Consider the following 15,462-nt stretch of genomic DNA (forward strand, 5'->3'; position numbering starts at 1 on the left):
CTTGGCCATCCAGTGACGTTTCCTAAAAGTAGCTTCCATGAAACAATGAGGGAGTTCATGAAGTAGCATTCAAACTTTTAATTAGGGCAATAACTTCATGCCTGTGCCACTCCACCGACTGCTCCATTAACCTCCCTCTTTTGCACCAGACATGTAAAAGGCTTTGACATGAGAGTGCTTCCACACCAGTGCAAGGCCATTTTTGCTGTTTAATGGGAATTGGAAGTTTTGAAGGCCCCCAGCACAAAACATTGCGTAAAAATAATATTGCTCATTGTCATCCCTGTTAACAAGAGTTGACATAATTACTAGGGCCATTTCTTCTCTAATTAGCACACTTCCAGGGACATTGGCGCAAACGGTCCGGGAGAAAAGGGAATCAGACAGGCATGCTGAACGGCAAACAAAGAACGCTCTGGCGAGCATAATTAGGCGAGACAGTGGCCAGGACTGTTCTCGGCTGGAGATGTCGTACAGGCTTCGGCTGCGGTTGGCGAGTGTTCGCTCCTGCTCCCACCAATTCTTAGAGGTATGCCTCTCCCCCAGTGCCTAATAAGCCCATAATTGTCTTTCTGATTCACATGGAACGAGGAAACTGCAGTTAGACCCTGCAAAGCTACTGCTGTTGTCTGATCCCACTCTGGAGGACCCAGATTTGCCCCGCTTTTCTTTCTTTTTTTTACTGTCTAAACAAGCTTTTTTTTGTTGAAGGTTTAACCCTGTGGTGCTCTTCAGTCACTTTTGATCAAACTGTTGATAGTTAGATTTCTTTTTAAGATGACTTTAATCAGAATGGTACAAAACTTTTGTGCCATTGGCTGTGAAACCTCAAAAATTGGACATGATTGGAAATGGCAAAATAGTTGGGAAAAAAAATATGAAAATACAGAGAATCTGCAAATCTGTCACAATGCTGGGAAATAAATGGACAGCAATGAACTTATAAGCAAACAACAGTGAGTAATATTAAAAACATGAACCTACTTAGGGTTAGGTTTAAGGTCGCATGTAACTGACCCTTCGCCGGAGCTTGACTGACAGGTGATCTGACCAATCATAATGAAGAATGCGGCATTTTGTCAGACAAACAAATTGCTCAGGGGAGTAATATTAGATTAACTTCAGTGGACTTCAATTTGACGTCTTTCCGTAGTTTAAATAAAATACCTTTTGATGTTCATTCATTTTTATTTCATGCTTTAAATAAATATGAAGACACGTGCCACTTGTAGTGAGGTGTGTAGGTGATCTGTCATGACACAAAGAGCCATAAAATGATATTTATTGTTTAAATTTCTCAAAAATGTGAAAGCTAAAACTTTGTACTTGTAATTAGAATAAATTACATTTTGAAACATTTGTAATCAGACTACAGTTACTTGTTTAGTAATTATATGATTAAATATTATTCACAAAATAGCAATAAATTAGTCATAATTTATTGATTCTCTCTAATTCCTCTTTTTTTATCTTTTAAATAGGACCCTACCGCTTGTATACATTCAGAACTCTTTCCAATTTTGTGGCCATTCACACAAAGCACAATTTTAAAATACACATATTCACAGTATTTCTTATTTACAGTTCATGTACTGCATGGATTCCCAAATGTTTTTGTCATCTGAACATCTTTCGCCTTATATATTTACCCTGAGATTTTAAAATAAATATTTTAATAATTATCACATTTGCAAGTTCACGTTTCTCTGTTCATTAAAGGTCACATGACATGCAGGTAAACAAATTAAATATTTTATTTCTTTAGTAAGTGTTTTTTTTTTTTTTTGATTGATGTTCTAAAATGATTTCATTTTCATTTTGTTTTTTATTCAAACTCCAGTTTGTAATCCAAAAAGTATAGCTAAAATGTGTATTATGGATTACGCTACTAACTACAATTTGTGTGCTCTTAGCTTCGTGTTGTATTTTTCACCGCGTGAGAGCATGACATGGCTTGTCAGACCTGGCAACAGTCACTAAGGGGGCAGGTCTTTGCAAAGGGTCAATTATGCATATTTTACTGTAGATGTAACGTCGAAACAAGGACACCATTGAGTAACAATATTCTTTCTCTGTGTGCAGGTTTGGCTGTAATAATTGTAAGCTTGACTATTCTCTAGCAGACATTTTTAAACTTGTTCGTTTGGTAAACAGTTTCGCATGCTAGCTGAATGAGTGTACGTGTTCTCTGTTCTCTTGTTGATCTATTAGTAATAGTCTAATTCGCAGACTTCATGAAGTTTGACAGAACTTTGCACTTGGTGGTTTTGTACAATTGCGTCCGTTACACTTTGTTGCCCTCATACATTGTGACAGTAGTGATGTGTTGTGAGTGGACCGGTCCGTAAACTGACATCACGAAGCTGCGGTTCACATAATGGCACCCGCCAGTAGTCATGGCCTGTCATAGGTCCTGTCCAGACATCCTCCTTAAGATGAGGGTCATTCCCCACCGAGGGTCTGTCTCCAGAAACACCAGCACAGCCATAAACAACCCGTTGCTCTGACCTCGACGGGCCTTGCTGCCCTAACAAACGTCAATCCAATGTGCCCTCAGGCCTTTAATTAGCTGTCAATTAGTGCAAATGAATCAACTCCTCGCCTAATTAAGCAATGCCGGCAGGCAGCTTCCAAACACGCTATTGTGGGAGCTGCATGAGAAAACTGGAGCTAGCAAACTCTCTCTGCATCAGGGGGTCACCGGGCTCTTAGTGGTTCATGAGGAAGAGAACTCTAGTTTCCTTTTTTTTCCACCTACTCAGCACAAGGTGTTAGCCACTGTCCTCAGTATCCGCTCGGAAAATCCTTAGTCTCAGGAAAAGGAGATTCCCAGTAGCCTTAGAAGTAACTTAAAAAAAAAAAAAAACTCAGGCATTTCAGTTGAATTAAAAACAAGTTTCTTAACTTTTGTTGATATTTGAGTTTGCTTTGTTAAAAGAACATTTTGGGTTCAATAGAAGTTAAGCTCAGTCAACAGCACTTGTGGCAAAAAAATCTTTTTTTCTGCAAAAAGGTTACGCTGAGGCAAAAGAAGTGAATGAGGCCAACATTTGGAGGATATAAAAATGGAAATGTAAAGCCTATAACTGTATAAAAGCACCTGCAGTTATTCTTTAGGCGTTTTTACTGTTGCTTTAGGATTTATGGCATTGTGTTGCCATCTAATTACATTTTAAACTGTGTTTTTTTTTAATGTTATTTAATTACACGTTTTGTTATTTTTAAAGAAGAGGAGGGATGGCCTTGATTGAGCTTAACTTGTATCTAACCTGGAATATTTCTTTAAACCTAACTATGTTTATGAAAGGAAGTCTCTTATGCTGATCAAAAATACAGTAGTATGTTGTAAAATGTTCTTACAGTTTAAATAAAGTTTTCTATGTTAATATATTTCAAGATGTAATTTATTCCTGTATGTCAAAGCTGACTTTTCCGTCTCCAGTGTCACAATCCTTCAGATATCCTTCTGTTATGATTTGGTGCTTAAGAAAAAAAATTTTGGACGGTGAAAATAGTTGTACTGCTTAACGTTTTCATGGAAGCCGATATTTTTTTTTCAGGATTCTTTGATGAATAGAGAGTTCAGAAGGACAGTGTTTATTTGGAATATTTTTTTTTTTCATGTAAAAAATGAATGATTGTCATAAATGTCACATTAACACAACTAATGGTAAACAATATCCAGTAAAATATCAGAGGTTCTGGATGAAGGGGATCATGAGTGGAGCTTTGGGGGTTTAGTTAGGACTCACTCCTTTATGCTGCTCCAGACTGTGTGTGCTTGGTGTAAAAAAAAAAAACTTAATGCAACATTAAAAACAATTCATCATTTCCAATACATTGCAAATACAGAATTATGACCAGAAGAGCACAAGCAATTCTTCATTTAGATTGCCTGGCATGAGAAGATCAAGCACCAGCAATCTGTGTAGGGGCCGACTAATGCAATACAATGTCCCTATAATACAGCGACATCCCAAAGCTCATTACCTCACAGTGACCTTCCAGCAGCAGAAGAAAGTTATTCGTAAAGACAAATAGCAGTCAAGCATTTCAATATAAGAGAGGTCGTTATCTGTATTCATCACATCATACTGTAATTGTTACAAGTTTGGACAAACTCTCATTTTTAGCAGCTATGAACAAATACACAAGGGTTGCGTCCCATATTTCTCGCAGAGGTCAAGGCAGAGGTGTTATTTGCCATCCGTCTGTTTGACTAACGCAATCACTTTTTTAGTATTTCAACTGCTCACTTTTTGTTTGTATGGTGGATTTCACTTAAAATAAGTAGGCAGTAGGCCCACAAGAGACTGAATATTCAGGGAGGGTGCTGGGGGGACAAATTTAGCAACAGCTGTTTGCCTTTTAATCTGCCACCATCAGATCTTCCAGACTTTGATAGGCCACCCAATCTACACGAATGACTGAACCAAATCTTTATTACTTATTAGTTCGTCCTCTTATGCATGTAAATCAGGATGCAGTCATTTTCATATGTAGATGGATTATTAAAAGCCACGGAGGGAGAGTGGGTTTTTTTCCCCTTTCACAATAAACAACAAAGCCCTGCACAGATTACAGCAGAAGCGGTGGCTAGGAGAGAACAGGAAGCAGTTTGTAATTGACAGGCTGCTTTGACAGAGCAAGTCTTGTGAATAGATGGGTTTATCTAGACCGGGTGATGTGTCATTAGCATATCTTGATAACATTGATTTCTTCATTACCCTTAATGAAATTTCCACTTAATGGCTTCTAATTAGTTTCAACTGGTGCCTATGTAATTGCAGCGGTGATATTTTGCTCAGTGGTGCGGGGTTTAATGTTTTGAGGCGATGCGGCCGGAAACTCTTGCGTGAAGTTTTATTCTCTCGCACTGCTTACGCATTTGTTGTTGAAATTTGCAGATCAGTCGTTTGCTGTATTCCTATATGTGGTTAAACTTTACTTTTGTGTTGCTGCCGGTTTTGATGATCATCTCATGTAATTGCCATGGAGCCAGGCCAACAAAGAATTAGCATGGATAGGTAATTGAATAATGTCCCATAAGGCCACAAATCTCTAGGTTTTCTGTATTTTAATCTGTTGAAACAGGATCACAGTGCACCTTTATTAGTAAAACTCAGCATGATAAAACCTCTCCAAGTGTTGGGTCTAGCTGTTAATTAGCCAGAAAACCCTGCTGGTGTCATATGAATCAGGACGTTTATTTATGAATCAGCACATGTTACTTTGATAAGATTGGTGTTATCTCTGTCTTCATCAGAGGCTGGCTGCTTATTTCCATAAATTATCTCTCATCTGTCCAGATGTCCAAATTGTGCCACAAATTATCTGCAAAACGAATCAAAATCCCACTGTAATTTAGTAATAGCTGATTAGACCTCATGTATTAAAGAAACGTGGATGTAATTATAATAAGCTATATTTTGCAGTCTGTTCAGATAGGTACAACTATGTTTTATATGCAACAGTTCTTCTGAAAGTGCAGAACAGCGAAAAATATAATAATGAACCATGGACTTTCCCCCCTATAAATGACCTTTACCCTTTTAAATTAAACACATAAAAACTAATTGTATTATTGTAAACCAATAAAATTAGACACCCACATTTGGTGATTGCCCTCTGCTTCCATTTGACCAAGATTTAAATATCAATCTAATATTCAAATTTAAGCACGCTTTACGCGTTATATTAAGCTGATTTCCTATAATTTATTGTAAGAATTTTACAGTGATATGATTGACAAATGTTTTTCGTTTTCTGATTTATTTAGCATATTGTTTTTTCATTTATTTTATTTCATTTTTATTTTAATAAAATTAATTAGCTAATTAAAAAGCTAAAACTCTTGAAAATTATTTTTTCTTCAATATTGTGCCTTTTTTCTTTTTATTTGTCTTTTTCTTTTTTATATAAAAGGATAAAACGGAATGTCACTAAACGTTGTCAAATCATCGTCATTTGTAAATATATATTTTCAGAACTTACTTTCAGACATCATGACCCATTTATATTCATTATTTAAAGCCTTGCACTTATGATCGAAGCTTTTTATTTAGAGCACAAAAAGAGTTTTAGCTTTTGCAAAAGAGAAATATATAGGCTAGCGATAAGAATTATACTATAAATCCTTACAGGTTCCCTATCAATCCTTCAACATCCAACAGAAATGAGCTAAGCAACCTATTTCAGTGACAAACGTTCGGCCTTATATGATTGAATTATTTATTCGTTTTATAAAACAGATTACTTATAAAATGACTAATTTGTCAGGTTTGCCCTTTTATACATTTCTTAATTATTGTTATTTATTTTAATTGATTTATTTATTTTGATTTGGTGCATCAGGCGATGCTGCCTCACAATAATTTTTTCAGATGTCCTTTTCTATTTCAGACATTTTCCTAATTGTCTACAAAAAAAGCCACATGGCAATCTACATCTTACCATGAATATATGCACGCTAAAATAAAATAAAATAATAATAGATTCCTAAAGTGGTTTATAATACACCTGTCACGTTGAAGCAAAAAAAAAAAAAAAAAAAAAAAAAACCATTTTAGTATCAACGATTGTTGTTAGGCTACTATTATTACTTAAATTGAGTAGCCTTACATTTAATTCGAAATGTAATTTCGAAGTGATCTCATTTTATTTGCTGATTTTGGATAAATGTCTGATTAACACATAATTGTAAGCAAAATGTGATGTGAATGAAATGACGTGATGCATAAAAAAACAGCGAGAGCAGCATCCTGTATCCTCTGGAATTCTAAATCACTTACTCGCCGCTGATTGGCTGTTGAGTTTTGACCCTTGTTGGGATGGACCTGTTGGATAAAAGGAGAATTTCTAGAGGGATCATGCGTATTGCGCCGTGCACAAGGGACCGACTCGTATGTGAAGAAGGGAATAGTCTCAGAGGCACCATGACAGGAAAGGATGGGGCTGTTTTGTCGGAAAGTTTGAACAAATCAAAATCGGTGTGTGCCGCTGAGAACAGGGGAAATAACAATCCACATCTGTCAAAGAGCAGCACCACACATCCGCCCAAATGCACGGGCTTCGGCATCCAGGAGATCCTGGGACTCAATAAAGAGCCGTCCTCGGCTCCTCGGAGCACACTGGACTCGTTCCCTGCCGGGGCGCACCTTCTAGCGAGCAGGTCGATGCTCGGTCCAGCTGGAGTTGGTGTTGGGGTCGGGATGGGATTAATTGGCCCTGGAGGTATTCCATCGTTCTACAGCCAGCCTGCGTTTCTCGAGGTGCTGTCAGACGCGCAGAACGTGCATCTGCAGCCGCTCAACAGGACAGTGGCACCGCTGGAAACCAACCAGTCCGCCAGCTCAGGTACACAGGCCTGCGAAATTCATGTTTCAGTTTCTCCAAAATCGAAATTCAATTTCTCGTTGTTTTAGTGCACTAGTCATTTTTGTTAACTGAAGGCCCTATAAACATCTAGGCTACATGTTATAGCCTAAACCACCATTCTTGCTGCAAATCTTATAAATACTATCAAGATAACAATGTGATTTATAAAAATAATTTATCTTTTTTTATTTAAATTGTATTATTTTTGATAGTAGGAAATTAGCCTATAATTTAACACCAAACACTACGTGGTTATCATCGTCAAAAATGCTTTTAAAATTAAAGTGCTATTGCAAAACATAGGTAATATTTCACATTTTGAATAACATTTCCCCCGATGTTACAGATTCAGAGGATGTCTCTTCAAGCGAAAGGAGAGTATCGAAATCGTCACTGATCCAGAGCAAGAAGAGAAAAAAGAGACGACACAGGTAGTCTTAAAAACACTCAAATTAATGTGAAATGATACAGTATTATTTTATTAAACATCCGAAACAACAAAAGGAACGCCCAGAATGATTATAGTCCTCTGAAACGTTTTCCTCCATGGTTTGGCAGTCATCATTGCCAGTTTGACCTCAACTGGAAAATGACATTTCTTTTTTCGTAATTCGTTAATTAAAGATTCGTAGGTTTTATAGGCAGTCAAAATATAATCCTATGGTGTTTTAATAATAATAGACTAATAATAATAATAATGGCAATGTCGTTATTACTAATTTGTATTTTTACATCGTTATATTTTAAGAGGCATTTAGATTATATTGCAGGTAGAGGGGAAAAACAGTTTAGGCTATTTAGAAATAAACATTATATTGATACATTATATTAATACATCAATGTGTAATGTTTCTGCATTTGTTCAGTTCTACAAATAAAAAAAATAAAATGAAATAATAAGAATAAAATGAAAATAATAAAATAAAACACACAATTGCATTTATATTTTAAAACCTAAAAGAAAACTGGCCTCGACATTTGCGGATGGTCCTCGTGATTTGAGTAGTTTTTGAAATGCAGTTTATGTGATGTTTCTAATGTTGATTTCCTAAGAAAATTGCATGTTGTTCTTTTGTAGAACAATCTTTACATCTTACCAGCTGGAAGAACTGGAGAAGGCATTTAACGAGGCTCATTACCCGGATGTGTACGCCAGAGAAATGCTGGCCATGAAAACCGAGCTGCCCGAGGACAGAATACAGGTAGAGAACGATTTACACTCGCCTTCTGAATTAAATGAGAATATGAGAGAACGACAATGTGCTATCTTCGACCACTATTTTTTATTTATTGAATAAAAAGCCTACACGAATAATTTTGCTTGTAGGCTATGCCCCGGCATTCAGTGAGGCTTTTTTCTGGCTATCTTATTTGACGAGTAACCTATGGCTATTTGTTGTTATTGTTGTAGGCCTACAAAATAAAGTTAAAAGGGTATTGGTCTTTATAGTATTTTGCTTTTACATTAAGACTTTTTTTTTTTTTTTTTTTTTAAGATAAATGCTTTCCTGTTTTTATAACAATATGACTAAGGTAGTTACCAGCATGTTGTTTTAGGCCTAAATTAATTGTGTGTTTTAGGCCTTAATTATTTAGAATTGAATAGGCAGTTGAAAAAAAACGGGGGAAATCGAACAGGACTAAAATTATTTTTTAAGGATGCAATAAAACATCCATTTTGGGTTATGGCAGACGAAAATATTCCACATGAAGCACCAGTTGAGGTTTCTCAGTGTCTCAGATATGCTAAGCCTTCTCAAGAAACTCTGAACTGCCTCAAACCTTTGATCTTCCGCGTGGCCCGTGCATTGTTGAATCAGCTGGACTCTCAGGTGTCTGTGTTATCTGAGGAAACGGTGCAAATAAAGGAACTGCTGAAGTATCTTTTCCCTGTGCATACGCTGGATGGATTGTGGTGTAGCGTAATGGTTAGTCGTTATTTTCTTGATGTCCGCTGCAGAAGGTGAACATCGGGTAACTTAATATTTAAGGCTATAGGAGGGCGAATTATGGGAGTTCGAGCTCTCTAATTAGTCAATTTCACTAATTATGGATTTTTAGATAGGCCTATGTAAAAAAAATGTAAAAAAAATTATATATATATATATATATATATATATATATATATATATATATATGAATATGTTTCAACAAACACGTTTCAGTAACAAGAAATTTTCGATTTTTGTCAAAGCGAGTAACGATCACAGAGGAAGCCAACCACTCTGCTCGCGATTTTCTCTGCTATTAGTTTCCTGAGTTCAGTTTATAAAGTAGCCTACGCTCTGACGAATAACATCACGTACTGCTTTATTATATATAGCTATAGGCCCTATCCCAAATAACTTTGTCTTATGCAACGGATGTAGATTATGATCTATAATCGAGCCAAATTACACATTTGCGCTGCTAGACGAACATATAGAACGCATAAAAATTACCTTTAATATTTAATGTAATAATTTTAAAAGGACGTTTAATAAAATTAAAATAAAAAAGCCAAAATTCCTTTTTTGAAAGCCCTAAAAGTTATTGTACAATTCACACTGAGCCTATATCGATCAAGTGCAGCAACTCTGACAGATAATATCTCATCAGCCTCAGTTGGATGTGAAACAGTTTGCTCTCTGAGTTTGTGTATGTGTGTGTGAGAGGGAGTGAGAGAGAGAGAGAGAGAGAGAGAGAGAGAGAGAGCGAGAGAGAGAGAGGCGCTAACGACCTAATCAAGCAATCAAGGCGGAAGAAGATTACTGTGTGACCTGAACCATCCATCTGCTGGCACGCCTTTTAATTTCCTTCTCATTACGGTGCCTCTCGGTGAATAAATAATACGGAAATAAATAAATAATTCTATTTCAATCCAAAGTAAAATTAACATCTAATTTTCTCATCGAGTGTAATTAGTTAAATGAGAAAAGCTCGCCGTGTTCCAGGGGAAGGGATGTGGCGAGAGGAGGGGAGTTCAAATGAAATAACTACATTGAATGTATTAGCACGGGTCAATGGCGCTGCTCTCGGGGGTCCTGCTCGTTTAATTTCCCGTGATATTTGCCCGCCTGTCCACCATCGATTGGGCTCGAAATTTACTTATTTTTCAATCAGCTTGTGCGTGCCCCTGGGGTCGTCTCTCGTCGCTGTCTTCACCCGCTGTCTTTTGAGCGCCCGATAACCAATTTCTCCTCAAAGAGTATCTTGCATGAAACGAGGGCTATCATCATCGGCATTACCAGAAGAGATTGGAAAATGGTTTTGATAATTTCTTATCCAATGTCTGGCCTCTCTGGACCCGGGAGCCCCTCCTCCTCTCATCCGTCAGCTCTGCTAGCAGCTGGAATTAGAGAAGGGCAAGTGATGCTTAAGCGATGAGAGGAGAGGAGTCGCGTCGCGTCATGATAGAACTCGACGGCACGCGTCGCGTCGTTCAGCGGAAATCAATACTATGGCGCTTGCCTTCTTAAACTGTTCGCTCGATTTTACGACAGTACTACATATGATGAGCCAGAGAGTTGATAGTCAGCTGTGAGATATCATTGGTTAAGAATAAAAACAGAGTAGCATATATTTTCAGTGGAATACATTAAAAATATGTCAATTACATAGGCCTATGTGATTGTGTGACCCTGGACCAGTCATAAGGGTCGAAACAAATTAGCTTTCCATTGATGTGTGGTTTGTTAGGATATATTTGGCTGAGATACAACTATTTGAAAATCTGGAATCTGAAGGTGCAAAAACATCTAAATAGCCTATTGAGAAAATCGGCCTTAAAGTTGTTCAAATGAAGTTTTAAACAAAAATGAGTTTTGATATATTTGCAGTAAGAAATTTGCAAAATATCTTAATGGAACATGATTTTTAATTAATATCCCAATGATTTTTGGCATTTAAGAAAAATCAACAATTCTGACCCATATAGGCTACAATGTATTGTTGGCAATTGCCACAAATATACCAACACTATATATGACTGGTTTTGTGGTCCAGGGTCACATATTTGTTATGGGCTCTGTATTTGCAAGTTGCTAACTATTTGTTCAATTACATTTTCCAGACTAATTAAAAGCATTACTTCATCCAAAACTGAAAATTCTGCCATTATTTGCCCACTTTCGTGTTGTTCCAAACCTGTATGATTATCTTTCTTCAGTGAAACACACACATAGATTGACAGTCTCACCCTCCTCACTTCATCTCTTCCTAATGAAAGTGAGTCTGTCACTAAGACATCTCAGAAGGACCGTTTGACCACCTTTACCAATATGCAAATCACACTTCATTGTGGACAGGTGTGGTTCCAAAATCGGAGGGCCAAGTGGAGAAAGCGGGAGAAGTGTTGGGGTCGTAGCAGCGTGATGGCTGAATACGGGCTCTACGGTGCCATGGTGCGTCACTCCATCCCTCTTCCTGAGTCCATACTGAAGTCTGCTAAAGATGGCGTCATGGACTCCTGTGCTCCCTGGCTGCTAGGTATGCCAGAAGATTGGTTATTATTTTATTATTTGTATTATTATTTAAAGAACAAATTGATCTTTATTCACCATCATCATAACTATACATATAAATAAATCAATATCATATATTTTTCATTAAGTGGAAAGAATGTTTTCATATAAACTCTTCTCTAAATCTTGTCTTTTATAATAATTTACAGCCTTGCTTATATTCTAAATACTGTTTCATTTGTCACCCAGCACTGCTCAGTTTCAACAAGTTATATGAATCAACACTGCATGGCTTACATTATATCATATCTCTACGATGAAAAATTGCCTAACCATTACAAGCTTGTTTAGAATTTAAACATGCTGTAAATTAAGCAATTTGATTACATTTACAATAATGTTCTCGGTTGATCATTTAAATGTTCTATTTTTATTCAACAGATATTTACTGAAGTGTTTTAAATATAATTTTACCACTTTTTAGGGCAATAATTTTCTGTATTTCAATAACATATCCAGAAAATAAACAGTGTAGTCATATAATAAAATTGCTAATAAATAAATGTAATTAATGTTGTTTTATTTATGTTAGTTAGTTTATACAGTTTGTTTGTTTTGCTACAACTCCTCTGCATTTTTTTTGTTATTTAAAATAGAATATTAAAAAACAATTAACATAAATATTCAGCAAATGATATTTTACAGCTGACTATCACGTCTCATTGGCTACCTGTAAATAAAAAAATAACTAAATAAATAGATAAGGAATTTACTTAAATGATTAATTATAATATCAAAATCTAAAAAGAATAGGCCTATTGTATTTTTTAATGTATCCATCTTTTATTTATCCATTTATTTTTGATGCAATTCATGACTCTCATGGCTAAGATTAGTCATATTTTGATACTAAATCTAAAATCTGTCTCTTGCTGTTTCCAGTTCAAGATGGTTTTCCTACCACCAGCTGCTTTTCTAAACACCAATACCCACCATTCTTTGCAGGGATGCACAAGAAGACCCTGGAGACCGTTGCAGTCCAATCAAACGAGAAGGCAGATGTCACTCAGAAACCGACCAATCCCAAGCCGGATGAAGCCGCCGAGGCTGAGGAAAGGAGGACAGAGTCACCCATGTCCAAAGAGGAACTGAGGGAGAACAGTATTGCTGTTCTCAGGGCAAAAGCACAGGAGCACAGTGCCAAAGTGCTGGGAACGGTTTCCTCTGAGAGACTAGAGCACAAAATGGAGACGTCAGTGTCAGAGGAGAAGTCCAGCGAACAGTTAGACGCAAAAGAAGAAGAAAAGAGTTCTTAGATTATGCACTGTTATTCATCCCTTCATAGCGCAAGAAACATAGGCTTGGTGTGAAAATATCATATTCCTGCACTGATCTCATGACAGCACTGGACTTTTGATAGATTCTCAATGTTCCTCTGCTTTTTATTTCACATTAGCAAGGTCAAACCCATTTAGAAATATTCAGGATTTTGATAGCAGCATCAGTCCATCATGCCAGTGATTAATAGCTTTTTTTTTCTTCTTCCTCTTTCAAATATAAGCCTACAAAGATTCCAGCCATAAAACTAATATGAATAAGTATAGGGCCCTTTATCATGTTGGCAGCCTCCTCAGTGCTGTTTGCAAAACTGCTCAATTGAACAAAACCATAGAAGTGTGGATATTTATGATATAATTTCAATATTAAGTAATATTGACATCAGAAAATGATTGGTCAAGAGCTCCTCTTGCGCTTGAAAGAACAGAATTGAAGTGCTTTTCATTTTACTTTTGTACAGTGCCCCGTCTTCAAACTCTGTTGTTAAAACGTTGTAATAGAATGTATTGCTGTATATATTGTAAATGAAAATAGCCTGCTACAGTATTGTTTGAACTATACATTAATGTACTGTATCTTATGTGCTTTTTTCGTAACATGTCAAATGTAATCAAATTACAAAAAAAAGATGAACATTACAAACCTGTTTTTCATCAAGTGTGTTTAAATTCAATCATAAGTGATGGAGAACATAAAATGCATCAATTTACGTAAGCAGATTTTATGTACAGCATCGGAACTGTTTTAGGTATAATTTTATATCATATTGACATATAGAGCTGTTGCACTACAGGCGTCCCGAGTTCAAATCCCGTCTCGAGGACCTTTCCCAATCCCACCCCCCTCTCTCCCACTTCACTTCAAATACAGTACACCAAAAATAAATCTTTACAAACAGTAATTAAAATCCAAACTTGCGTTCAAATCTTTTGCAATGCACTGAAAAAAACATAAAAATTGCTAATAAATTTTAGTAACAATTACAAAGAAATGGCAAATAACAGTGAAGTCAACTAAAATTCTAAAGCAAAAAATATGAAAAAGTATTTTCTTGTAAAAAGTACTGTAATATTTGTTTTATTTACAACGAACAATTTGTGAATGCTTTTTTATTTTTTTTTATAGTGTGTTTTCGGGCTATGGAGCCTGAGTAACAATCGTTTGTATGTCACCAAAAGAGTTGTGTGTCACTGAGCGTAATCCCACACAGTTGAGAGGCCTCAATCTGGGCAGATTAAACAGCAGGAGCCATGCATAACAGACATATGGGAGAGAGCAGGGAAACAGCCCTAGATAAGGTGCTCTCACTGAGACTATAGTTCTCCTGAATTAATACCATTTATCCTTCATGCATGCTGTCACATATACAATCATCTATCTATCTATCTATCTATCTATCTATCTATCTATCTATCTATCTATCTATCTATCTATCTATCTATCTTTCTATTTATCTATCTATCTATCTATCTATCTATCTATCTATCTATCTATCTATCTATCTATCTATCTATCTATCTATCTATCTATCTATCTATCTTTATATTTTAAATGTAAAAGGCCCAGGATTACAATCATTCTGTCTCATATTAGCAGTCTCGGATGCCTTACAATTGAAAAATCCCCACATAACAGGATAGAGAAAAGCATGGTAATTATCTAACAACTGTGCATAATTAAATATTAGCCATTAAAATGTCCATGTTAAACCTAATGAATAAAAATATATAGGTCTCCCTCTGACTAATCTGTGAATTGTGAAATCAATCAGGATTGTGCTGATTAGAAGCGTCCAAAGGGATGTTGCACGCTCTCTCTCTACCTCATCTGGGTTGTTGATCCTTTCCATGCCCTTATTATCAAGGCCTGTCAACAGATTATTGATACACACTGTTAATTCAATCCTAATTTAATTTACTTAGTGGCTGCGTAATTAATTAGTCGACATCTGGGGTGATAAGGCTAGGCTTACGTGGCAACAGAATATACTGTATCTCTATCCTCTTTCACCCAGTGATCCTGTCAGGCATATTAGCCTTTTACATTTCCCTGTATTGCTCTAGACATGGTTTAATAAACGAAATGTTGTTTGAACCTCAAACGGATTCCAAAAGCGTGTTTTAATCAACACTTATTCTTCAGACAGTTGTTTTTATCTTTAGAAAGACTTGGTAAAGCTGTTTGTGTCGATTAGCAGTTTCTTTGTTTCACCAAAACTCAAGTTTCAGAGACTCTCTCTAAGAGGAATCCTGAATTAAAGTACTTTCTAATCCCACAAGGTCACTAATGGGGGCCATTAGAGGCC

The 15,462-nt window shown here is 36.3% G+C and overlaps 1 protein-coding gene across 2 annotated transcripts; it reads left to right on the forward strand.

Moving 5' to 3' along the window:
* The first annotated feature begins 45 nt into the window (after nt 1-45).
* LOC127975907 (visual system homeobox 2-like) lies at nt 46-15,258 on the forward strand. 2 transcript variants are annotated; one of them, XM_052579955.1, is made up of 5 exons: nt 46-7,356; nt 7,724-7,808; nt 8,456-8,579; nt 11,664-11,844; nt 12,762-15,258. In XM_052579955.1, exons 1-5 carry the CDS (start codon nt 6,831-6,833, stop codon nt 13,133-13,135), a joined length of 1,290 nt encoding a protein of 429 aa, XP_052435915.1. In that variant the 5' UTR covers nt 46-6,830; the 3' UTR covers nt 13,136-15,258. The 2 variants fall into 2 exon arrangements, with proteins under 2 accessions (XP_052435915.1, XP_052435916.1); XM_052579956.1 differs by having other exon boundaries at nt 12,825-15,258.
* Nucleotides 15,259-15,462: the final 204 nt, after the last annotated feature.

Source organism: Carassius gibelio, chromosome B17, assembly GCF_023724105.1.
Source record: "Carassius gibelio isolate Cgi1373 ecotype wild population from Czech Republic chromosome B17, carGib1.2-hapl.c, whole genome shotgun sequence".
NCBI lineage: Eukaryota > Metazoa > Chordata > Actinopteri > Cypriniformes > Cyprinidae > Carassius > Carassius gibelio.

Bases quoted from the DNA above. Each gene is read 5' to 3' on its own strand.
- LOC127975907 (XM_052579955.1), top strand. From the start codon at position 6,831: ATGGACCTGTTGGATAAAAGGAGAATTTCTAGAGGGATCATGCGTATT. The intron at 7,357-7,723 runs GTACACAGGCCT...CCGATGTTACAG, and splicing joins CAACCAGTCCGCCAGCTCAG to ATTCAGAGGATGTCTCTTCA. The intron at 7,809-8,455 runs GTAGTCTTAAAA...GTTCTTTTGTAG, and splicing joins AGAAAAAAGAGACGACACAG to AACAATCTTTACATCTTACC.